At 36.5% G+C, this 26958-nt stretch overlaps 2 protein-coding genes, 1 long non-coding RNA gene and 1 other non-coding gene across 6 annotated transcripts in view; 1 reads left to right on the forward strand and 3 right to left on the reverse strand.

Annotated features, from left to right (window-relative positions):
• The window catches only part of LOC107674666 (zinc finger CCCH domain-containing protein 7A-like), a 20894-nt gene extending 17048 nt beyond the window's left edge, over positions 1–3846 (reverse strand). Inside the window, exons 1-4 of one of the 2 annotated variants that reach the window (XM_016468714.1) lie at positions 3713–3846; positions 1810–1915; positions 1459–1498; positions 1175–1372 (exon numbers count right to left, since the gene is read on the reverse strand). In XM_016468714.1, the coding sequence (XP_016324200.1) occupies positions 1175–1372; positions 1459–1498; positions 1810–1877 (306 nt within the window). In that variant the 5' untranslated portion in view covers positions 1878–1915; positions 3713–3846. The remainder of the gene's footprint in view (positions 1–1174; positions 1373–1458; positions 1499–1809; positions 1916–3712) is intronic. The other variant, XM_016468713.1, reaches the window with a different exon arrangement.
• Positions 3121–7862, forward strand: LOC107674667 (group 10 secretory phospholipase A2-like). The gene is made up of 5 exons (XM_016468715.1): positions 3121–3154; positions 5410–5472; positions 6496–6664; positions 7159–7265; positions 7714–7862. Exons 2-5 carry the CDS (start codon positions 5436–5438, stop codon positions 7860–7862), a joined length of 462 nt encoding a protein of 153 aa, XP_016324201.1. The 5' UTR covers positions 3121–3154; positions 5410–5435.
• A 2324-nt stretch (positions 7863–10186) lies between these two features.
• On the reverse strand, positions 10187–23455 carry LOC107674668 (uncharacterized). 2 transcript variants are annotated; one of them, XR_001632525.1, is made up of 4 exons: positions 22924–23455; positions 11883–11963; positions 11310–11383; positions 10187–11199 (listed from the first exon to the last, which is right to left on the reverse strand). It is a non-coding gene; the product is annotated as an uncharacterized LOC107674668 (long non-coding RNA). The 2 variants fall into 2 exon arrangements; XR_001632524.1 differs by having other exon boundaries at positions 10187–11383.
• A 2087-nt stretch (positions 23456–25542) lies between these two features.
• trnat-cgu (transfer RNA threonine (anticodon CGU)) lies at positions 25543–25614 on the reverse strand. The gene has a single exon. It is a non-coding gene; the product is annotated as a tRNA-Thr (tRNA).
• Positions 25615–26958: the final 1344 nt, after the last annotated feature.

Consider the following 26958-nt stretch of genomic DNA (forward strand, 5'->3'; position numbering starts at 1 on the left):
AATATAGATAATTTAATCATAAAATTACTATTGTTTTGCATTAATAAGTGCAGTTACTAATAATATTACATGTTAATTTCTTGTTTATTTTTCTAATGTTTATGGTTTATACAGATTTGACAGGAAAGCACTAAGCTTTAGTTAAGTGCATAGTATACAAAATTTACTTTTAACAACAGTAACAGGTGCAAAATCTAATTTTTATATAGAAAACGTATATATTTCACTCTTATTAAATGTACCATTATTCTTTTATGGAACTGACCAACTTCAGTGATTATGTTTGATTTGGTAGCAAATTGAAGAAAAGTTTGTTTTTCAAGGCACTTTGTGACTTTTCTTACTTCATACACAAAAAAAGTGTAAAGATCTGACAAAATCTGATTTGTTGATGATTTTATATTTTATAATAGGGATTTTATCATTTCAAAATATAGGGAAAAAAAGTAGAAATGAATGACTAATAAGCCAATAAGTGCTCCTCTGCTGTTATAAACTGGTTATAATTGTGATTTGATGTATTTTTTGCAGCACTGTTGCATCTGTGCAGTAACAGTGTCGCGAAAGCAACTTTGCTCCCGAGTAAAGCTGTTCTGAGCTCGGACAAGTTTGTTTGCGTCGCGGTCCGAGCTGATAAACGGTCCGCGCTGCGCAGCTCAAACGTAGCGTGGTTTAGTTTCGCTTTCATCTCGTTTGCCGTTTGATGTTTCTCAAATGCAACAGAAATGGCAGCGCTTTTGAGTTGGACAACGCGGTGGTCGCGTCAGTGCGACCACTCACAAAAATTAGTCGCACCGGCAGAAAAAATGGTCGCAGTCTGGAGCCCTGTGCAATATATTTTTAAAGTGTAATTTATTCTTGAGTTGGCAAAGCTGAAATTTCAGCATTATCACTCCAGTCTTCAGTGTCACAAGATTCTTTAGGAATCATTCTAATATGCTGATTTGCTGCTCAAGAAACATTTTTTATTGTTATCAATGTTGAAAACTGCTTAATATTTTCTTTATTGACTCTTTAATGAATAGAATTCTTTAATGAACAGAAAGTTGAAAAGAACAACATTTGAAAAAGAAATGTTTTGTAAAATAATAAATGCCTTTGCTGTCGTTTTTGATCAATTTAACGCATCCTTGCTGAATAAAAGTTGCATATCCATATGAATGCAGATTCTTACAATGTTCAAGTAGGATGCAGCACGGTTCGCATAAAGCTTCTCTTTCAGGTCTTGAGAGATGATGATGTCCTCTGATTCAGCATACTCTGCTATGTTTAAGGACTCGGTGTATAATTCAACAGATCGCGCCCATTCGCCTTCAAGGAACACATCATTTGCCTCACCAAACAGATTCCTCACCAAACTTTGGATGAACACCTAGAGGAACGAATCGATGCATAATATAAATATCTAATCAAAAACTGTGATCAGTGCTGGATTGATTGTGAGAGGAAACCACATACCTCATACTGCTCTTGAGTGCCAGGAAAAGGCAGGGTAGACCTACGATTAAGAAGACCATTTGAAACCATTAAAACACAGGCGCAAAAAACATGAGCAATGACAGAGTTGCCGGGAAACAACAGGTCATGAATTAGTGAGGTTGGGTGACAAAGTGTGTAATTTGCATTCCTGAAAGTGTTTTAACTGCCACTAAATTATTTTCATGGGACTGAAATAAATCATCAGTGGATGAAGTCAGTCTGAAACTATTTCTCTCTGTTTCCCTCTATAACACAAACTGAAGCCACTTCAGTCGTCTCTTCATGATCAAAACTTGCTGATGGTCACAGGTTTGCATACTGAACACTTACTGAATGAACTGCAAGCCCTTCTGAATGTCCTGCCACCGACTGCTTCGGTCCTGGCCTGTGGCTGACATCTTCCCATACGCGTGTAGGACTTTACTGCAGTCAACACCTATGATTTATATAAATATATACAGAAATCAGACCTTACATTGATTACATTAATTTAACACAGATTTTCCTAAGTATCATGTATTGACACGTGTCATATAGTGAAATAGGAAAAGTATTCGTGTTCTGCTCTCGGTTTAAAAAAAAAGCAATGCTTTCTCAACAGTGATGGAATGTTCAACTTTTATTTGCGCAACCTGGTTCTTCAGAAGTTTGTTTCAAAGAACCGATTCGTCGATTGAACCAGGGTTCCTACACATTTTCCTTCTAAAAATTCCATACTTTTCCAGACTAAAATTACCAAACCTCTCAGTAGATTCTCAGACCATATTTAACATAAATGGTTCATAGAGCATTATTTTCAACTTTATGTTTGGTACATAGTACAGTCATTTGTAAATATTTTTTTTATTTTCTCAGGGCTTTATTTATTAATTAATAAATAAACCAGACAAGTCCTCTGCAGCTGTGTTGCAGCCTGGAATTAAACCACACAATGCTGGTTTCTCTGGCCAGAGGAGAACTGGCCCCCTGACTGAGCCTGGTTTCTCCCAAGGTTTTTTCTCCATTTCTGTCACCGATGGAGTTTTGGTTCCTTGCCACTGTCGCCTTTGGCTTGCTTAGTTAGGGACGCTTGACTGATTGCACAGACACTATTGGAAGAGGGCTAACTGGATGATGATATCACTGAATCATCAATGAACTGACTTTAGCTGGAAAAAAATGAATTTTGAAAATGAAAAAAATCTTGCTTTATTGACTAACTATTTCCTGTTTGACACTGTTGACACAATCAGTATTGTATAAAGTGCTACACAAATAAAAATGACACGACTTTCTCGAAGTGACAACATACAAAGCCCCTAAAACAAAACTACAGACTTTTGCATGCACACAAGAAACTTTTTTTGTGCCTTCAAGAAAATATTGACATGCGCATGGGAATTTTTGATGTGCTTACTCATTACAATTTCTAGTTTTTTTTATATAATATAACCTATGAAGTATTTATAATGTAAACAATGCTAAAATAAATTCACATATCTGGATTATTCTAAAAAAACGTTCTGACTATCAGCTCATTCGTCGGTTCTTGGCCTATTACAAGCCCGACAGATAGAATTCTCACTTCAGTTCGGTTTTGCAAACGGATTCATTCAAATCATCCGACTGAAAAGAACGATTCACTCCCAAATCGGACACCGCTGTATTGCATGTCTGACTATACGCGACAAAACCAGTAAGGAATGCAGTATACAATAACATACTTCCTTAACTTTGGTCCCCTTGGCGGCAGTCAAGGGAAATTCATCGAAAAGTGGCGTCTCATATCGGTTGATGTAATATTAGCCAGAGAAAACTTCTCGCATAGTTCATAAAGAAAACATTCGCGATAAAGAAACGCTAACTTTGTCTCAAACTGAAGTGAGCCGGGGTCCCTAACGTTTGTTCGAACGCGCATTCGACGCACTGTCACCAAAGGCAGCTCGCTCATTATTGAAACACAAGCCACTGTATAGCCAAATGTTTTCACAAACTTGTCTATGCCAGTGGGCATTTTTTTGCCGCAAGACTGGCACCGAGACTCTGACCTGTTTATCCGTGAAACCAGGAACACGTAGGTCTAGGTCTTGTGTGCTAGCCAAATGGTTGGTCATGCAACCTCTTGTGTCGCTAGGTAAACTAGCATAATAGCCTTTTTACCGCGCACCTCTGCCCACTCACATCAGTTTAACAGCGGCCACCCGAGCATATGTACGCGAAAAAAATCTGTGTTACTACCCTAAAAAACACTCACCTTAAGTAGATCAGTGTTCAGCGGGAAAGAAAGTGCTCCATACAATCACTAATGTTTTCATGTGTTCGTCAATCCTGTCTCTTCTATGGGCAACGTGATCTTCGTGACGTCTTGTTCACTCTTTCAGTAAGAAGCTGAGGATGGTTACAGCGCCCTCTTCAGACGTACTCGAAAACAGCTGCGGTCATTTTCAAACTGATGGCATTCTTTAAAATATACAATTGTATATTGTATTTTCTCTATGGGATTTGAACATTTATTTAATTTGCAATTAAGTAACTATGTACATACGTAAATACAATAAGCATATTCTTTAACAGTGTCAGTGTGAACAATAGTAAATTAATGCGTCTTATGTCACGTTGAATAGGCTAATAGTATACATAACATTACTGTGTTATTGCTACGCACATTAAAGTAGTGGAAAACAAATTAAATACACGTAAAACACCTGTAAAAAATTAAATAAGTAAATATTCCTAAAAAGTCCTTCTTATAAATACAGTCAGTGGTCTATTTTTATGGATTTTTAAAATTTGCTTCCACTTTGAATAATAAAATGGATATTGAATCTGCCTTTGCACAGATTACCCAATACAGAAAAATGTTAACAAAGATGCTATTAAAACAAATTGAGTCCAAAAGTCAATATGTTGAACAAAAAAAACATAAGAAATGGACCTTGGTTACATGGACTGTCTGTCACTGGAGGGAAAGAAAGCTTTCAGGTTTCATTAGGCCTATAAAATATCTTAATCAGACCAAAGTCTGATGGTTTTGAACTACAAGAGGGTGAATAAAGGATGTTTATGATGACGATTTCCCTGAAAAATTAGACTACAGATGGCGTTTTTCCATTGAATTAATGTTTTTTAAAAAGCACCAAATATCAGAATTGTTGAAAAATGCATTGAAATCTATAATTTTATAATGTTGACCTTGTATTCTAATTTTTCAAATTTGGCCAAATGTGAGAGACTGTCTTTTTTTTTTAAGATAATGCAAGTTTATCTGAATGTGAGTGGCTTTTTTTCAATGGCACATGGATGATGAATTTCTTGGATGAACGTTCTATTCTGGAATGTTATGCTTTTATTAAGCCATGCAGTTTTAAAGCAGTTTTCACTATTACCTGTTGCAAATTCTTCCTCAAATTTCTATGCAATGCTAAAAGTGGAAATGATGTCAATGAGTGTTGACATTTTAAAATGGTTGTCTCTCAGCTTATTTTTTTTCCAAACAGTAATTCAACACAGATTAAAACCGATTACTTGAAACAAGTTTTACAAGTTTAACATTTTTTACTTTGATCCAACAAAACATTTATTTTTTTTCAGTGTATAAAGTCTAAATCAGTTTATGAATAGTTCATTTACAGATGCAGGAGAGAGTAAATAGCTGCGTGCTGGAGTGTTCGATCATGACCTCCCAGTTGGCAGCTTATCGAGCTCAAGCTGCTTGTGTGGAAAAGCCAACCAGCCATCATAGGGCGGTCCCGAGCTGAACACCCAAGCAGTCGTCAGAGGGGGTACATTATCCAACATTCCCAGACTTTAACTTTTAACGTAATTTTAGCCCTGAGGAAACAGCAGCCTCCAGTAGTGAGAGAGTGCGAGGATTACAGTGATGTCCTGAGATTATTTAGCATCTAAATAAAGCCCAGCACTGAGGAACTCTGTTTATCCGACACTGAGCAGAGACTGGACTATTACCTGTGAGCACAATGACTGCGCTGTATCACACATTCCTGCTATTTACAGGTGAGGCTGCTCACATCTCATTTAACTAGTCACTCTCACACTGCTTTCTTATATCATCTACATTTATTATTAAATAAATAAGATGGGGTCGCTACTAGACACATGTAGTGTTTGTGCGTGTGTGTGTTTGTGTGAATAGTAGGCTATATATATAATTAATTTATTTAATTAAAAAAAATAATAATTTTTAAATAATTGTTAAAAGGTACTTTGAGTAATGCATTTAGTATTTTTAAAATGCATGCATTTAGTAGCTTTTAACAACTAATTTAGATGTTTTTAAAAAAAACTTTTGACAATACAATCAAACTATGAATAAGTTTGTTTTAAAGTTTAAACCTAAGCTTGCTTTATTTATTTATTATTGTTTTTTTATGTAATTGGGGGCAGAGTGGACAAAAGTTGGCTGAAAAAAATACTTTATGAAACTATTTTCACTCAGAAATTGCTGGTAAATTTCTCAAATAAATGGCAAATAATACAATAAATGAAACATGATATTTTGAAGTAGAAAGACTTTTTTAACCATGCTTAAATAATGTTTGTTTTATTTACAACTTAGAAAATTATTTTTTTACAGCATAGGTAAAAAAAAAAGTTAATAAAATTACCCGAGTGATTCAAGCAGATCATTAAAAAATATATACTTATGACTAAGAGTAAAATACACCTGTCATTTAGACCCATAAGAAATCCCACAAAACTGGAATCTAACACTTCATCCGTGGAATGAAAAATGGCCCTATTCTTTCCTTGGGAAACTCTGGACAATAGATTTGAAGTTGTTCCGTAAGTCTTACAGACAGTTACAATAAATGACTATAAATGTAAAACATTTAGGGATATAGTAACATAACACCATAGCTTTATATATGAGACTATGGAAAAGTGTTTTAAAAGTACACAGCAAAAAAAAAAAAAAGTTAAATGTCTACTATATGAATAAATATAAATGTAAAGAAAAATTGGATACATTATAATGAACACCAGCATTCACCACTTTCACCATTTTACTCTTTTCAGTCAGTATGGCTTCTCTGCAGCCACAGAGGTCTTCACGGAGCAAAAGGGGTTTGCTGGAACTAGCTGGCGTGATCAAGTGCAGCACGGGACGATCAGCTTTAACTTATGCGATGTACGGATGTTACTGTGGTCTCGGGGGTCAAGGGTGGCCCAGAGACAGAGCAGACTGGTAAGACACCACATTACTTACAAATATCTGGTTAGAATTGCTCTTATTAAATTTACTCCATGCATCTTGGTCAAAGTGTGTTCATTTCTGTGGCATTCCCTCAGACATCCGGAAAAGTCTTACTCCCAGCTCTCCCACACACAAAATTACAATTTCCCTTAACCTCAGTTAAGGATGCAGAGACCAATATCTCCGTTCCCAGTGAAAGAGCTCTTCGGAAGTGGACAGCGGGTTGAAAACGAATAAACAAAACTGCTAATATTATTACACCACATTCCACCGAGGGACTGCTCAATCTAATCTTACAGAGTCAGCAGTTTATCTGGCCGACATTCTCAGCGGCCCTTCATGTATGAGATCACGTTGTATTTCTGCAAGTCTACTTGAATTATACGTTACATAATGAGAAAACAATTCAAAACCAGACAGAACTGGGCTAGGTCCTCTGTGCCATTTCATTACTGATAATCTCAAGGTCATTTGTTCTTCTTTAGGTGTTGCCACAAACATGACTGCTGTTATGGGGATGCAGAATTCGCAGGCTGTCGGACCAAAACGGACAGGTATCTGTGGACGTGCGAAGAAGAGGAGGCTGACTGTGGTATGATGTGCTATTTAGATATTAAACCGGCATATTTACATTCTTTTAGAATCACGTTTTACATTATAATAGCCTGGGATCGAAATAAGAAAGAGAAAAAGTCAGTAAGGCTTAAAAGGGGATAGTGAACTTGTGGAAACATATGACTACGAACGTTTTGTTTGGTTTTTTCCTTCAGCTTCAGGAAGTAGTAGTAATACAGGGTGTGTATTATAACAGATGGAAGACTTCAGGCTAAAAAGAGGCAGTGTTTTTAACCAAACCACAAGATATTTTAAGATCTTGTTCCCGCAGTAAACACAATAACGTGCTATAGGAAACACTCAGTATATTGTTGAAGAGGCATAAAGATGGTTTTAATGCATGGTTAAAATATGGTTTCCTTCACTCTGTATGCGAACTACTCATTTTACACAGCCAACAATTTACATTTATGTCTTCAACGCAGATGCGCTTAATGACAGATGTGCGAAAATCCTTTGCCGATGTGACAGGGAAGCAGCCAGATGCCTCCGAAAGGCACCATACAACCAAAAATATGCTCTGTGGCCAGATTTCCTCTGTGGATGTGTTCATCCTACCTGCAACATTTACTAATGTCATTTACTAAAAATTGGGTAAACAAATCTTTTTGAGCTTGTATTGTATGTTTGATGTTTATTACAGACTTTATTCTGTTCAAATGATTTCTATTTTCTACATATGTGTATTTTGTATTTTCTATCTGCATAGTTGACTTTCAAAAGTGAATGGATTAAAATATGTGCAAGATATCACAGTATTGCTCATTTTTTAGATTTGGCTAAATTCAGTCATGATATCAGTGCGTTTTCTGAATGGCACTGCAGGGGAGAGTGGGGCTAGTTATTTCTCAGCGTAGGCTTATTAAAGTAAATGTGTCACAAACAATAGGTAGAGTCCTGTCAGGACCTCCTCATGCAGACACAATACGCAAAATAGCTGCAAGACATACAGGATTGGCACTTCCTGAGAAACACTGTGCCTTTGATGTTCTGATTGTATGGACCATTTGTTTCACACCTTAACAGACAGAGAAGCAATTTATTGCATCTGGTGCACAGTCAACTTAATTGAATCTGATATTCACACCATCTAATAAATGCAACCGACATAATCTTTCAATAGTCAATTTAATGGCTTTTTTAATCAAAATTCACTCATGAAACAGCAAAAAAAAAAAAAAAAAAAAAAGACACTGTTACATGCAAAAATAAAAAATCAAACGATTGTTTATGCCAAAAGAAATTGTAATAAGTTTATTATAAAATATCAAAATATTATCAAACATCAAACTTTAGCCCTGGTAAGATGAATGAATGAATGATCACAGATTTCATACTGATTGTGCACTTTACAGACAACAGGCAACATTTCAATTAAATGTTACTTTCACAGGGCCCAATAGGGGGCCTCAAACTTCCATAGTGTGCTTAAAGCAACTGTACGTTTTTTTTTAAACCTTGAAATCAGTTTCAAAATCATTCTGATGATACACTGACTCATAATAAGGCCAATAGGGTTGGTTTCTTTCCCACACTCTGCCCCAAACGTATGTTCGAGTATGGAAGTCTGGTAAGCGGGTACAGGCATACTCATTTACTGCAGCAACCAATACACATCTACAGCGATCCAGTTTTAAAACAGTAATATATTTACGACATGGAATTACATTTAACTGTTGGGGGCTCCAAAGTCGCAAAAAAACACAAAACTACATACAGCTGCTTTAGGAAAGCAGACTGTACACACTCTCCACACTCGGTCCTGGAGGGCCGGGGTCCTGCAGAGTTTAGCTTCAACAGCAATTAATAAACACATCTGAACCAGCTAATCAGGGTCTTACCAGGCATGCTAGAAACTTCCAGGCAGGAGTGTTGAGGCAATCTGGAGCTAAACTCTGCAGAACGGTGGTCCTCCAGGACAGAATGTGGACACCCCTGCTTTAGACTGACTTAAAACAAGTCAATACAACTTCACATGAAGATATGAATCTGTCATATCTTCAGATATGACAGATTCAAGTGTGAAGTGTGCCCTAGTGAAAAAAACCCTATGCCATAATTTATTTAAAATAGTACTTCAAAACCATTAGCATATTTATTGACATATCACTTAAGACTTTACTGATATGAAATTATAATTATACTTTATTTGGAGTATTTCTTTATTGCACAATACACATTTCTTAATATTATGCCTAAAATGTGTTTTAATATCACTATTAATAAGGATTGCATGATCTCTGTATAATAATCTTTAAATGCAAGAGATTTAAAGTGTACCTAAAGTATATGCAATAGTTCCACTTTAGCACAATCAAATATACTTAAGTGTATCTTTAGTTGGACCTCAGCATGTAAATGTATTTACTTAGCACAATTATTTCAAATACATTTTTCCCCACTAGGGTGATTTCTAAACCTTTAAAAAAAGTCATGTAAATTAATAAAATCTCCATGGGCATTTTTATAATGAAAACACAATTTTTTAGTTATGCCAAGCTCTAAAATATTTAATCAAGTACAATTTAAATTACAAATATATATATAAAAAAACCTTATCCAGTAAATCACAAACAACAGAAAAGGGCAGTGATCTTTTGAATATTGTTGTGGACAATGTGAAAACAGTTTAAATAACTTTTAAATACACCTTCATATAATTAATCTAAATACTTTCAAACTCGTATAACTTTGTAAGTCCCAAAGAAAAGATAGTAAGTTTTAATACAGTTTATGCCCAGACGAATGTAGCATTAAAGAGGTAGCCTATTACTCAGCATACAAACTAAACATGATGAATGGATCATTCTGGAGCTTTGAATATGACCATAGCTGGGGTCTGGTGTGCAATTTCCTTTACCTAAAATTAATGTGTTAATATCCAGGGAATGATGGGAATTCTGAAGCTGGCAAATATTGTGTTGTCTTTTCTAAGCCAAGGAGGAAATCTAGCTCCCACCCACCTCGTGTCCTTAAAAGTCTCCTCATAAATGGTGTGCGTCCTTTCTCAAGGTCTAATGCTGATCCTCGCTCTCATTCCCAGCATTACACAGAAATGACATCAGGTTCATTAATAGAGCTTGTTGTCTTTTATTTGAAGGTAAGAAGCTGAGTGAAACTAGACATCGGTCTGCTGGATGCATGAAATCAACCACTAGGTGGCATCATACCATCAGTTTTTATTTACACACGAACCACAGACAACAATAGGACTTTGTTCGTTTTCACTTTATTGTTTGAGAGTTATCAGCGTTATTTTAAAATATACAACATAATATAATCAATCATTTAATTAGACATTTTATAAATGCATTGCTTTAAACGACATCCCAGCCAAGCCCACACAACGACTAGCCTAAAGTCGTTCAAGCATAACCTTAATGCTAATAGGGAATATTGTTTTTTTTTTTTTAAAGATAGCCTAGGCCTATTTCCTATGTATTTTTGGTCTAATCAATACTAGCTCTATTCAAGACCTTACAAAGTCTGGTGTACCAAATCATTAATAGACAAAGAATAGGCTACACAGTGCTTACATAGCTATTCCACTGTCTGTGCACATTTAAATAACTCAATTGTTGGCTCATGTGTCTGAGCTAATTTAATAACACTGCCATGGTAAATCATGCTAATCTGTCTTTTGTTTTTCTGTGGTGCTTGTTAAGGGATTTAAATGGTCATAACTAGCCTTTGCATCCCATAGTTCACTCCTTACATGGGACTCTCATGTGAAGTTCCGCACGGTCTGTTGTCAGGCAGGGTGAAGCTATCTGAAACAGGAGAAGATCTGCCCAACAGCCAAAGCCAAGGACTGAGATCTGAATATCTAGGGCAAGTTCTACAAACACTCACTCAATTGTGTCCTGCCATCAGCGGTTAATGAGCGATGAAGTTATGGAAGTCATATGCCTCTGCAGTCACATGGAAGGGGGGGAAAGAAGAGGGTTCTTATTTTCACGTCTGTATGTCTGCTTGTTTACTTCCTCCAAGAGCATCTTGAAATTGTAGACAATGCTGTTACTTGTTTGACTTTTTAACTCCTGGCGCATGGGTTTTCTTTATCTATCGCCATGAAGTGCATCTGGTTGCTGGAAGCTGAAAAACAAAACAACTGTAACTTCAATCCTTCTGTACTGTATAGGTCAGGGGAAAACATAAAACTAATGATGGAAAGGAATATAGCTTAACATGCTTAATCTTAGAAATCATGATGCCTTCACTTTTCTACTTGGAAAATGGATATTTGTCAATCAATTTAAGAACGTTTGCAGTCCAAACCAATTAAAGACAGTACTTTTGATCGATTTTACTCATTAAGTTTAACTCATTCAGTTTGATATCAAAGTTTCATCTGCAAACAAATTATGCTAGACAAATGATGCTTTTTCTCTCAATTTACAGTGTCCTAGAGTGACTTTCTGCAGTGTCCTAATGTGTTTTTGAGGGCTTCTGTACAAGTTCCCAGAACAACACAAGAGAAAGGCAACATGTAAACATGATCATGAATTCTGAGTACAATTGTGCAATTGTCCCAAACACCTGGACTCAATTGACTGTTAAGTGGAAAACTAGAAAGAAATATCACAATCGGCACCTTTAAATACTTTAACAAGTAGCTGCTGGGAAAAGGGAACAGGAAGGTCTCCAGTGGCTTCTTCTGAACATTTAAAGGAATCTAGTGATCACAATAAACAAAGGTTCTGTTAGTAGTAATGCCTTCAAACACAAGATAAATGGAATATATAGAAACATCCATGCAGTATACAGAACACGAGTGGTGACCAATTTACTCTGTCTTTAAGGTGGTTAATAAAAGTTGTAACATATAGTTTCACTAGGGGTGTAATTGCTTCTCTTCAGAAAGTACTGTATAATCTTGTTCCCATGTGTAATCCAGCCTAGATGATCACCTTCATAATAGCAAGCCTTATAATTACTTTCAAGGTTTAATGGCCTGCACTCGAACAGCTCTACAAGTTGTATCAGCGGGTTTATTTGGAGCTTGGCATTAGCTATAGGGCCTACTCATCCAAAAAAAAAAGCATTCCTCATGTCTTTCCAGAAAAGGGCTTTAAACTCCACGTTTGGCTGTGTAGAAAGCATTATGATCACACGATAAGGCTGACCATGGCTTAATTGGTGTAACTTGATAGCATATTGCTGTGGCTTCACACCCTGAGAGATGGATCTAATTGAAGTCTCTGGAGATCACAGCTAGCATATGGAGCTCCTCTCACTGTCTCCTACCTGGCAACTGGTGCAAGGAAAGAATCTCTAGCCTTTTTTTTTTTTGGTCCCGGAACCTCTGAATTCAAGTAACAGCGCTAAGAGTGTAGATGGTGTTGTATCAGCTCAGCTGACCTAGTCTTATGACATTAGTTAGCATTTCTGGTTTTCTGTGACTATTTGCCAGTAAAGTCAATATTTCAAGTATGATTGTATTTTTTTCATGGGTGTTTCCCATCCATTTTGTTCAAACTATTAGACTTTGAATGGTCTGTATGGATGAAAGTTTGTTTTGGTGCACTACTGATCCAACATTATACTGCCAGTTTAGAGACGCCAGTTCATTTACTAAATGAGCTTTTATTCAATTAACTGTTGCCTCTTTGCCACAAATGACCGTTGGAAACAAGTTCTTCACCAAAAACACTAGAAAGCTTGAAGTGGCATTCAGAACTGATTTTCTAATTTTGCTGATCAACTAAAAGACTGAATCTGTCACAACAGGAGTAGCGAATTGTTATGGTTTTCTTTAATTAATGAGATTTTTTTTTGTTATTTTGTATAAAATCATTTTTGAATAATAATATCTCTATATGTAGGCTATCTATTACAGGTTTTTTACACAATCGCCTTGGCATTAATATCAGAACCTTGATGTCATTTTTTCTAATCTACACTTTTTACCATTGCTTAGATACAATACATATAAACATAAGACAATTTTTAAATTGAACTAAAATCACCTGTTGACACAACATTCAAGTGTTACCATTTCAAAATGCAATTTGATTGTTTATTCATTTCATTGCAATGATCTACCCATCAATTGAAACAACTGCTCAAAAGGCTGCACCGTTGCATTATTCCTAATGCATATGGAAACTGGCCAACAATATTCAGATCATGAAAGTTTCAGGATAACGAGATTGATTACGTGGAACGTGAACCAATTGGATTAGATTACCTATGGAGGTAATACTTCATCATCATTCTGTTTCTATGGTCCCATGTACTTCTTTTCCGAACCATGTTTTCAGATGTTTACAGTTGTCAATCTTTGTTTTGCCTTTTAAATTAAGCCAGTTAAGAAGTTAAAGAAATACTGCAGTTAACGTTTTATTGTGCTGTTGTGTTTTTAATTTTTTTGTAGTTATTATTTTTTATGGTTTGATTATATTTCATCAATACTGTAAATACTGATTCCAGTAGTATTCAATAATCAATGTGTTGAATGAAATGGACAGACAGCTACAGCTAGCCAGACAGACAGACAGACAGACAGACAGATAGATAGATAGATAGACATAGATAGATAGCTAGATAGATAGATAGATAGATAGATAGATAGATAGACAGATAGATAGATGGGTATGTGAAAATGGCATGGATCTGCGATCGATACTTTCTTTTGATTTGGCTGACGAAAGAAATGTCTGGACTTGTAGCATACAATTAATCTTTTTTCTCAAACGGGCTGTTTCTCTGGGAGCAGTGACTCAAGTCGTAACCTGTCTCAACTGTTTCAGTCTACAAACTCTTCCCTGGCCTTGTCACATAAACATGTAAATGAAAGATAGGGAAGCGGTCCCACTGATCCATAACTGCCCGCTGTCTTTACAGATGTTGCACACACTGTCATGTAATTTTATGTGCATCTTGTCCTTCACTTTGAAACTATAAATCCATTCGGTGGGCAGAAACACTGAAGATGTGACTCAGAAATAAAAGCCATGTGCACTGGCTTCCTTTCTCATTTCCCTTTGAAAAAGGCCCAAGACACAGCAGCCACAAGAGCACACAGGAAGTAAATCTTCAAGGACTACCACTTGGGAATCATCGCAGCGAGTTTCCCCCAAAACCCAAAGACATACAACAGCTCCTCGCTGCGAACGCAGACAAGAAAAATGGCAGCGGTGAGACAAGCATGCTAACAAATGAATATCAGATGACTGCCAGTCACCTTAATGCATGAAGCTGGGCTCAGCTTTTATTCAGAATAGACATTCATTCATTTGGTTTGGCTGTGAGGGGGTGGCATGTGGTTTCAGTTAAGAGCTGAACTGCTAGGGAGCTTCGTCTAATGTGTGTGTGTGTCTGTGTGTGTGTCTCTATCTTGCTTCTCCCTGACCCCATGACTCATGACAGCATGGCTACGCTCCTCTCCCACACAACAGGAGCAATACAGATACAAAGAATGCAGACTAATGGTTTGCCACGTGGTAATATCCCTGCAGGAAGAGGAAGCATGGATCATAAAATTTAAGCCTTGCAAGGCATTCATCGACAATAGAGCCAGTCAGCATTTTCCTCACCCCCTCTAAACAAAAACACCTCTCAATAGATAACTTGCACTGTAGTTGACATGTGTTTCTTTGTGTAATATTGGGAGGTGAGGAGCTCGGTCCATATGCCATTTTCACCACTGCATTATGAAATGTCTTTAAAAGAATAGTTCAAGTTAAAGGAATAGTCCATCCAAAAATGAAAATTCATTTACTCAGCCTCATGTCTTATCCATATGACTTTCTGTCTTCTGTAGAACATAAAAGATATTTACAAAAATGTAGGGAACCAAACTGTTTTAGTGGCCATTGACTTCTATTGTAAGGACAAAAATAAGCAATGAGATATTTCTCAAGATGTCTTATATTCCTCATGCAGATTTGGAACTAAATGAGGGTGAGTAAATGACAGAATGTTTATTTTTAGGTGAACTATCCTATTAAGTTCAATCTATATTTTTATTTTTCATTTCCCATTATAAGTGCGTCAGTGTAGATTTTTGGGGGGGGGGGGGGTAATCAACATGTCATGAATGCTGTAGATTGTACTGAACCTGGAATACTCCTTTAATATCGATATTGCATTCATGGTCCATTGTGAATAACATATACTGCACACTCTTTAAAATAAAGGTTCTTTACTGGCAATCATGGAACATCCATGGAAACTTTCTATTGGACAAGATGTTCTTAATAGTTTAAAAAAATGTTCTTGATTATTAAAAAGTTCTTCACACTAAGAAAGAAAAACATTTTAAGAACTGTTCACTAAAAGGTTCTTCAGGAATCCAAAAAAAATGGTTCTTATATGTGACCCTGGACCACAAAACCAGTCTTAAGTCGCTGGGGTATATTTGTAGCAATAGCCAAAAATACATTGCATGGGTCAAAATTATAGATTTTTCTTTTATGCCAAAAATCATTAGGATATTAAGTAAAGATCATGTTCCATGAAGATATTTTGTAAATTTCCTACTGTAAATATATTAAAACTTAATTTTTGATTAGTAATATGCATTGCTAAGAACTTCATTTGGACAGCTTTAAAGGCGATTTTCTCAATATTTAGATTTTTTTGCACCCTCAGATTCCAGATTTTCAAATAGTTGTATCTCAGCCAAATATTGTCCTATCCTAACAAACCACACATCAATGGGAAGCTTATTTATTCAGCTTTCGGATGATGAATAAATCAATATTTTGAAAAATTGACACTTAAGACTGGTTTTGTGGTCCAGGGTCACACATGCCATCGCTGTGAAAACTCCCTTTGGAATCTTGATTTTTAAGAGTGCTGAGAAATAAGATGTTTGCAGCAGCAGTCAGAAGTCAATGTACTGTATCAGAGGAGCATGTAGCCAGTGTGTGATGAGCTCGTGATAACCACAAAGACAGCGTAGAAAGCCAAAGAGCATGATCCATTACTGAGCCCACTGGCAAATCAAAACAACAAAACCAGCACTGTCAGGTCTGTAATCTCTTTTAAATGTGCACCAGATGGCAAGACAACTTTGATAGCACGTTTGGCGAGAGATAACTATTTTGTAAACACAGGTCTTTAAAGTTTTGTACTGTTAATCGTCATGAAATCTCTGCTGTGGTGGTAAACTCTACTTTTGGGCTTGCTAACAACAGTGGTCAACAAACAAGACAGTAAAAACACAGAGAAGCTGTATCACTATGCAGTAATGTCGTTAACAGTGGCAAAGCTGTTAGTTCAGCTGTTTCTCAGTAGCGAGATGGCAGTGTCACTATTTTCAAAACTGCATAGCTTTAGCAAAGCTGTTTTGATTAAGTAATGTATAGCATTGTATACTAAAATTGAAAATTTTCTTGACAACATTTCCACAATAAAGATGTGTGTACAGACTTCAGTATTCAGTATTTGCTAATGTGCTGTTTAGAATCAGAATTAGAAGAATTAGAATTTAGAATCAGAAGTCTGATTCAGGAAAAAAAAACAACCCTTTCAGATCAAAAATGTAAATTCTGTCCTCATTTATTCACCCTCATGTCTATGGAAGTCAATGGCTAAAGTCAACTATTTGATGAATGATGAATGAAACTCATTCAGGTTTGGAACAAAATAAGGGTTAGTAAATTATGGCATTTTGATTTTTGGGTGAACTCTCTTTAAAGCAGCAGACGACAAAACTGCAGCTCACGCTTATAATAAACAGCCTGTTATTGTCTGTAAACATGGTAGACCGGTGTCTTTTACCGTGGCGCCATACGTTTCACGCTTTTAAAAAGAGATCCCACATTCTTTTCCATTCATCAGTGCAGATGAAGATGTTGATTGTGTGAACAGCAGATAAAAGTAATTTACTGCTAATTTAATCATTTTTAATGTGTAAAATTGTCTGTTTTCTCTCTGAGGTCTAACATTATCTATGAGAGTGAAAATAGGCAGAAATGGTCAAAACTAAAAAATTAAGTGTACAAATTTTAGATTAAAGCAGACTCAAGAGTGTCTATTGTCTTCTGATTAAAAAGTCACCTCAAGAATTAATATTAGCCTATCTGTATAAATTGTCTATCTTGTTTAAAATGTGAACTTTTCTTTTTGTCTAATGCACAGTTTTGACTGTGTTGTAATGCACCACAGTTTCTCACACGGGATCAATATCTTCCTGTCTAATTTTGAAAAATAAGTTTAAAATGATGTCCACTCATGAAGACTGCAGTCATATCAGCGGCCAAAAAAAGCTATTTTATTTTACACTGAGCAAGACTGCCTCACGGAGTCATGATCAAGATCATATGACTAGCTGAATACTACATGATTTATCTTGGTAATCCCCCCATTACCAGACAGTGGACACATTCGCTCAGAGAATAAATGACTCATGACTACTGCGAATAGATCAATCCCAAAGTGGCAACAAAAACTACTGCTTTCACATGATGCTGCGTTCACAGTATCTGTAAGTTGAAGACAATGTAATAATTCTATATACTGTATATTCTGTGTGATATAACACAGGATTTAAACAATATTAACAACACATTTTTTTTTTACGAAAGGATAACCCAACCTTTTGTTTAAGGATATCTAAGAGATACCAGATACATTCGTCTCCTCCGCGTCACCCTGATGCCATTTTGGAGAATATCCACTGAACTTAACAGTGTATGCTATTCTGTGTCAGCTGCACCACACAGATACGTTGTTTTCGTTCAAATCAAAGCGTAAACAACGTAGAAAACGTATCCGCGTGACGCAGCTGACACAGAATAGCATACGCTGTTTACGTTCAGTGGACGAATTGTTGAATAAAGTCGTTATTTTTGTTTTCTTTGCATACAAAAAGTATTCTCGTAGCTTCGTAAAATTACGGTTGAACCCCTGATGTCACATGGATTATTTTACCGATCTCCTTGCTATGTTTCTGGACCTTGATCGTGGTAATTACATTGCTGTCTATGGGAGGGTCAGAGAGCTCTCAGAATTCATCAAAAATATCTTAACTTGTGTTCCAAAGATGAACGGTCTTACGGGTTTAGAATGACATGAGGGTGAGTAATTAATGACAGAATTTTCATTTTTGGGTGAACTATCCCTTTAAGTGTTTCTTGTTTATGAAAGGTCTTTTTATGAAGAAAGCGGCACGCATGAATTACTTCTCTAATTATGGCTGCTGATTGAGGGCCTTTGCAATGCACTGTATGAACTGTATAAAAAAACACATTTTACAGGCCTATTGTGAGCAATATTGATGATTTGGTTGTTTACATTAGTTTTTAAACTGTAATAATTGCATCCTCAGCTCATCGTTTCTAGACAAGTTTATTTCCCAATGGATTCAGTCCAATTTGTCTAAACCTCACAGTGCTTATTTTGGTAACAAACACACTGTACTGATTTAGACTGACATACAATGAAAAGATGACATCATTCTTATGTAAATGTTAAAATCATATTCTTTTTATACGGCCTATCACATTATTAATCCATTCAATTAAATACCTTGAAAGCACTGAAATTAGGCAGGTGATGTTTACAAAACATATTTTATTTTTATTTTTTTTGGTATGAGTCTGCGACTTTACCCCGAGGAAAGGGTGAAAGATGTAGATTACAGAAGAGAGAAACCATTTTTGCTGCCTGTTTCCAAACTTTTTTTGTTTGATTCGTCTGTCTTGACATGCAAGATGAGCATAATAAAAAAAAACATGGAATAACACTCAGGAGGCACAAGCTGTGTTCTCGCTCACATTATGCTCCAACCACTTCTCAAGAGGTTCACTTATTTGAGCAAACGATAAGATCTTTTAATCAGTTTTTGATCTGTTATAAATAAAGCTAACATAATGGCTTAGTTTATAATTAGATATAATGGGCTTTTCTTATGTTATCAAATAATGTACGCTGACAGTAATGACAGCTTTATACAGAAACACTAACTTTACTGCTAAATTTAATTTGTGTACAATATATAAAACAAGCCCAAACATCAGAAGAGTTTTGGAGAAATGTAGCATTACATCACTTGCTCACCAGTAGATCCTCTGCAGTGAATGGGTGCCGTCAGAATGAGAGTCCAAATAGCTGATAAAAACATCACAATAATCCACAAGTAATCCACATGACTTCAGTCCTTAAAAAATGTCATGTGAAAAGCTGTGTGTTTGTAAGAATAACAAACCCATCTTTAATAAATTTTTAAAAACTTTAAAACATCAATTTTAGGCATCGTCTTTTGATGTCTCATATCAAAATCCACTGACATACTGTTTTGGCTTGTAAACAGTGCTTGATCTGTGCATATTTCTCTCTTGATTCAGACGAGGTGACTTTTTCACTGAAGAAAGCAATATAATGGATAGAGGACTCATATTTTAGCCGGAAGCAACAGTTTTAGGTTAATAACGTCTTAATGGCAGATTTGTTTATCACAAACATGCAGCTTGTGGATTACTTACATTACTTGTGGATTATTGTGATGTTTTTATCAGCTGTTTGGAGTCTCATTCTGACGGCACCCATTCACTGCTGATGATCCATTGGTGAGCACATGACATACAATTTCTCTAAATCTGTTTCAGTGAAGATACAAACTCATCTACAATACATCTTGAATGAGAGTGAGTACATTTTACTAAATTTTCATTTTTTTGGGTGAACTCTTCCTTTAATGAGCATGAGGACTCTTTTTGTCAGGGCAAGATTCTACATGGGGTTTTTGACAACACAAACCATTTCATGTAAAACTGTTAATGTGAACTGCCAACTCAGCACAAATGGCTCTCCAGTGCATTCGTTAAAACTGATTCAGAGGCTTTAATGACGTCAAAAGGAACAATAAGCAAGTGACTTAGCAAGAAATACAACACTATGCTTGTTTAGAGAGTCAACATATTTTAAGTGAGAACTTGTTTGGCGTTTTTAAGATCTCATTTAAAAGAGTTTTCTTTGAAAGTGGCTGGAAAGCACGTGTTGCTCAGACTGTTTGCTTTCCTATTTATATCAATAAACATTAACATACGCAAATGTGTCACTAAAATCTATTACAGTACAGGCATCACAACTCTGTCATGTGAAGTGAGTTCAGTGAGGAAGGATGAACTGTTGGCTGAGTGGGGTGTCAATAATTACTTTCCCATCTGAAACTCTCCCTTCTCCTATTACTATGAGTTGAGCCATAACAGAGCCACAGAACAGAGAAAGCACCACAGCTAATTCCAGCAGGACTTGTGCCCAGTGCCCCGAGATTTTAAAGCTAGAATGCAAGCCAAAATGCCTGCAAATGTATTGTTCCTATAGTGATTATGAACAATAGGCCATTTAATTCTATTAAAGATGACTAAAAATAATCACAGAGTATGTGAAAGTTTACTACTCAATAATCTCAAGTATTGCACTTTGGCAAGTCATAACAAAACTATCCCTTACTAACATGTGGCATTAGGCTCTTCACATTCTGGGAATCACATCCTGCTCCCTCAACTAGCAATAGACCCCTTGTTCTTATAATAACATGGCATGATATGTTTTAGAGTGCACTAAAAGATCACCAAGACACATTAACGAAAGTTTCTATGGCTTTTTCTACTGTTTTTAATGATCATTCCTTTTGTTGTTGCCCCTTGTCAGAAAAAATGCCTGTATTGTTTACATAAAGCACATAGCAGTGTATAATACTCCAATTTTCATTTATTCTTGTCAGCAATATATATAGCTTTGGGCAGCGTCTCATAATTAAATCATGATTGACGTGAATGGCCCCTGTAGAGTGTCAAACTCCTATCCATTTATGACCAGCATTCTTTGTAACGACAGACAAATGATTTCCATGGAGATGCGAATTTACTCGGACTGTAGAAATTCCTTTGGTGCCTGTCTGTTCTGTCTGTTTGAGCGGCCCTCAGGGGATGGGCACATTCTATATATTTCAGCAAGAAGATCAAACTGTGCCTGACATAAAATGGAGACTGAGAATGAAACCAGATTGTTTCCACCATCGGTGGAAACACAACATAACTGAGCACCAAACATAATGTGCGATATTTCCAAATGAATGGGACTGGTGGTATTAGCAATGTCCATTTAATGTAACATACGTAAGTGTAGGCAGGCTGTGGCGGTCAGTCCTTGGAACACACAACTCCTTTAGATTGCCTAAAGCAAAATTCATCTGCAATAAGAGCAGACTACGCATTCATAACATATGCATGTAAATATCTCAAATATAAATGGTGATCAGTGCAAGAGCAATAAGGATTTTTAGGGGCATTATGATGGTGAAACTGAAACACAAGTGCCCCCAAAAGCCCCTCATTCTCCCTGCGGCATTACATTTAGACTCTAGCGCAAATTCGGATCATATGCTTTTGCAACAGTGTGTTGATTTTGTGACACTGGTTCCCATGAAGAACCTTTAACATTCATGGAACCTTTAAGAATTGTTCACTGAAAGATTCTTGGGGAAACCAAAAATTGTTCTTTTATGCAATCGCTGGGGAAACTCCCTTATAGAAGTGGTATAGTGTATGACTGAACAAGTTTATGCACAACTTTTACGCAATAAAACCATTTGCCTCACAATAGGGCACAAACATGTCAACATGATGTAATCATATTAAATTAAGTACCTGTTACTGGTACAGTTGTTTGAGAAAGAACTATTTTAAGTTTAACTATGTACTCTTGTCACGCTGTTAGAGTGAGTCCCAGAAGCGGGACTTTGCGGGCCAGTTGGACTGAGATCAAAACTCATCTTGCCCCCAAAGTCCCGTCACTGAAATCACAATGCATATATATTTAAACACTGACAGATAATAATATGACTAAATATATTTACCACAGTTATGACTAAAGCATTCATTCCCTCTATAATTTGATATACAACAGCCTCTGAGCATTTCCTTGATATGACTAATATTAACCCAATTTTTTTTTTTTTAACTAAGCACATAACTTGTATTATCTTATAGCCATATAGGCATTATTTTGATCTCTGACTGATGACAGAATACTTCCTGGTTGTAAGACTGAAACATATGCATTTTCTGTGAAGCTGTACTGTGAAACGTGCTACACAAATAAACTTGGATTGAACTGAATATGGCAAATGCCACGCATGCTCATTAATTTGACATTTTTAGGTTTGTTTCTAAGACATTTCATCACAAATCACAGCAAGTGACCTTCTTCAGCCATGGCTCCAAGTGAAAAATGTTACACATATGCACTAACATAATACAGTGGCTACAAAATCGATCACATTAACTTTTCAAGCGTATGATTTGAGGAAGACATTAGAAAGCTTTATTAAAACGCTATCCGACTTATTACGGGCTTTTGTTAGGAGACAATTAGGCGTCAGTTGAGTCCCAGACAGTGTGTTCGACTCCGTAGAGAGTTCAGGTACTCTCTCAGACACAATCTGTCTGCCTCTGTCGGGAAGCAACATCCGCGAAAAGGAGCAAGATGCACCTAAAATGCCATGCTGTTGCTTTAAAAGACACATCTCTATTAAATCTATTTAAAGTCCCTGTTAAATTCAAACGCAAATTCCCATTGCAAGGGTTCGCAGAATGTCTATTATGACATCATCAGTGGAATTAATAAGTATTCTGCCCCAATTTCGGTCACACCTGCCATATCGATGTAATAAAACTTACCTCGAATGAATAAAGAAGCACTGTGGGATTGAAAGAAACATCTGGCTGATTTGAATGAGATCTTGTTTCTTTAAGTGCACGCTATACGTGCTCCTGCTGGTGAGATGAGCAAGCGTCTAGAGCAGCAGACTTACTCTGTGCATGGTAAGGACTCTCTCTGCTCGTTCATTGCTTCATGGTCACGCTACTAGGTAAGCAGGGGCCGTGCAGGGGGAGATGCCATTTTCAGCAACACACGCCAATTGTGCGTTAAATTCTTTGCCGACATTCTCCAGTCTATTGATGATCATCAATGGGTGGCAGTATGTAGAATCGCTCACATGCGAGCGTCCTGCTGCTGCCCGATGCTTTTCTTTTGCGTTAAAAGGGAGCGAAGTTAAACACGTGGAACTGGATAGGGAGCAGTTTCTGTTTCCGAAGTCATTTCCAAATATAGAAACTAGGAAGGGATGTTCTTAGAAACCCCCGAGTCGTTCTGGCCGAGTTTACTTGTTTTGTCAGCTAAATAGATAAATGTTCGTAATAGCGCCCATCCAGGTTTTTTTTGTTTTATTTTTTGGACTGGGATGTAGTTGAACGGAAGACCTAAATTACATTAATGATGCAATTGTATATGCAGTTCTATATCGCTTTTGTTCTGCGCTGAACGACACAGATATGTCAGACGTGGAGTCTTTGAATACGTATAAACGTGATTTATTCATCTGCAATCAAACCTGTAGGATTACAGCGTTGATGTCTTGCTCTCTGTCGCCCTCTGTTGCTGAGATTGTGACGTTGATTTTTGCGAAAGATGACGTCACACACAGACATCCGGTTTGGTCAGACAAGATGCTGCTGATACATTATTCCATGTGTATACATAATCATATTAACGATTTATTAGTCATACTTACCGTTTTATAATATAGATTTATTTTATTCAGCATTTGAATTTGTCTGACGTGTCAGGTTGCTGAATAACGCAGCATTTCTTAGCATATACAATTTACAAATAAAATTGAACATACTCATCAGACCCACACAATGTCACAACATTATAAGTTGATATTCATTAGATCTAATAGCAGCTCTTTTTTATTCTTTTTTTTTTTTATGCAGGTCAGTCAGTCGTTTGGATCCACTGATAATGTTGGAAAAATAACCTCGAATTTAAAATCTTCTAAAAGCTCAAAATAATATATATATATATATAAAATAGGAAACTGATGAGCAGTGTTGGGGGTAACTCATTACAAGTAACGCGAGTTACGTAATCAGATTACTGTTGTCAAGTAACTAGTAAAGTAACGCATTACTTTTTTAATGTACAAGAAAATATCTGAGTTACTTTTTCAAAAAAGTAATGCCAGTTACTTTGTTTTCCCATTTATTGACTGACAAGTCTCCTGTCCCCATATTGGGAGAAATCAGAAGTGCAGAGGAGTTGTGTGCGCTGTGTGAACGTGATGTTACTGTAGTTTTAGACTAAATGTGAATGTGCATTAATTAATCCCACTCACAAAAAAACAGATTTAGTATTAATCAAAATGAATTAAAACAGTGAAATGCAAACTCAGAATATGACGCAAACCTGCAATAATTAAATATGTTAAATAACACAAATGTATCTAATCCCATTTTATTAACTGATGTCTTTGCTGCTGACCTTTGATGATCCAGTTCAACCATACTAATAAGCAAAAATGACTTTAGATAAACAAACAATTGTGCTTCGCTTTTTTATTGCTGAAGAGTGTTTCTTCTCCTGTGTTCTACTGTACAGACGTGAATTTACTTTTGCTTCAGCCTGAGGTTTATTCATTACACTTTTTGGTGTGAAAGGGCTTTTATATTTGCTATAAATAGAACTTCTTATATTAAAAACAATCAAGCCCTGCTTATATTTAAAAAGTAACGCGAAAGTAACTCAAACGTAATATAACGCATTACTTTCCAGAAAAAGCAACTAAGTACCGTAATTAGTTACTTTTTTAGGGAGTAATGCAATATTGTAATGCATTACTTTTAAAAGTAACTTTCCCCAACACTGCTGATGAGTGTTTCAGACTCCCACATTTCAACATGCAAAACAAAATCCGGGAACAATCCGGAAGTGGCGCTGCGGGGTGTTTGGTTTGGTTTGGTTTGTACGCGGTAACTGTATCTGTAGGGATGGCAACAAATCTTAGAAGGAAATGCAAAAACGAGTGTACTACGGGCTGCAAGATTATAGAGGTATTATCGCACACATTTTTAAGCTACTGGGGTTTTTTAGGTAAACAAATGCACCCAATCGACCATACAACGTTCACTGCCTATAAGTGAGATTTCTCATGATGTATGATATGATCTTACACTCCTCTTCTGGTAACCCACTGTCCTGCGAAGTTCCAGCCTGCTCCAACACAACTGGCCGAAATCTTAAAGTGATCAGAAGACCTGGTTTAGGTGTGTTTGTTGAGTTGATGACCCCCAGTACAGACAAATCTTATGATGCCCATTTCTCAGTTTATTTCGTTCCCAACTTCTTGAGGTAAACCGTGAACACGTTGAGGGGCTGTACAACATTGAGGTAAACATGTTTTGTTCACCAAGTCCATATATTATGAGTCCATGTTGGACTGTAATGGACTTAAAAGGCACGGACGGGGTTCGAACCCGCGATCTTCGGTTTACGAGACCGACGCCTTACCACTTGGCCACCGCGCCTGCGCTCTGAGGGCACAGTTTCATATGTTATATTCCAAACTTCACTCAGTTTCCAGTATGAAGTAATTAATCATCAGAGGATACTCGCATCACAAACTGCATTTAGCGTCTACGTGTAATTTTTAGTAAAAACTAGGGCTGCACGATTAATCGCATGCGATATTTAACGGTAAAAACACAAAACTACGCATGAATGTTCAGATTTCATGAGAACAATAGGACGCCAAGACCGCTGGAAACATCAGATCACATCTGCTTTCTTCTGTAGGAATGTCGAGTGAGAGCATTCATAAGAGAAATGCATGTGAATTGTATGTTTTGGACTGTTTTATCGCTGTCAGTGGATTGAATGAAGTGGAAATATGTCGTATTTAACATAAAATGGTAATTTCCGATCACTTTAGCCCAGAAAAAAACAGATTCGTATTAATGATTCGTTCGTCTGTTAGAGTCGACTGAAAGGACTCTGTTTGGGACTATACCAAAACTATGCTGTGAGTGTGACATGTTGAAATTATAAACAATAGACTTTTGACATATGTAATTATACAAACAGAAAGGCAGTATTTCACATTTGTTTACTTCTGGAAACGTTGCTGATAGATGAGTCTAGTAGTGTCTCGGTGAATCACTGTTTTTAATCAGCTTCTTGCTGTGAATTGTCCGAGTGAACCGATTCGCTCAAATGCATCGGACTTCTAAAGGCTCAATGCGCATCTAGATCATTCTCGTTACAAATGATTCGTTGCATCCACCAGGGGAGGCTGTTGAATCGTGGCTTTACTTATGATAAAAAGCATAGTGGAGAGTTAGTTTGGTGCTCTGTCATGATTGCCATGCCTGTAATATAAATTGAGGCTCTGGACCTTCTGTCTACTCTAGACCTGATAATGTATGTGAAAAGTAATGGAAGGATTCTTAATGCAGTGTTGTGTAGCCTACCTGGGTCAAAATATCTGCATGGAATATAACCCTAGCTTCGGACTGGATTTCTTTAACACTAGGATTTGTTTTACTTTGTATCAGAGTAAACAGTCCAGTGTGTTCAAAGTAATGAGTTTTGCATGATCATCTTAATCAGAACCAAAATCTGTTCCTCATAGCTCTAAATTCTATTTACAGAATCTTTGTGACTGTGGCCGCAACTCACTCAGAATTATATAAATATACATAATTGGAAACCCAGCCTGACTCAGAAAAATCAGAAAATAAATCTGATTTGTTTATCCTTTTGATCGTTCATTTAAAAAAAAAAAAATCACAAAAATCTAACCTGTCATTAAATTCAATTCAATTCAAGTTTATTTGTATAGCGCTTTTCACGATACAAATCGTTGCAAAGCA

The sequence above is a fragment of the Sinocyclocheilus anshuiensis genome, unplaced genomic scaffold, assembly GCF_001515605.1.
Source record: "Sinocyclocheilus anshuiensis isolate Anshui unplaced genomic scaffold, SAMN03320099.WGS_v1.1 scaffold152, whole genome shotgun sequence".
Classification (NCBI taxonomy): domain Eukaryota; kingdom Metazoa; phylum Chordata; class Actinopteri; order Cypriniformes; family Cyprinidae; genus Sinocyclocheilus; species Sinocyclocheilus anshuiensis.

Bases quoted from the DNA above. Each gene is read 5' to 3' on its own strand.
- LOC107674667 (XM_016468715.1), top strand. From the start codon at position 5,436: ATGACTGCGCTGTATCACACATTCCTGCTATTTACAG. The intron at 5,473-6,495 runs GTGAGGCTGCTC...TACTCTTTTCAG, and splicing joins CACATTCCTGCTATTTACAG to TCAGTATGGCTTCTCTGCAG. The intron at 6,665-7,158 runs GTAAGACACCAC...GTTCTTCTTTAG, and splicing joins CCCAGAGACAGAGCAGACTG to GTGTTGCCACAAACATGACT.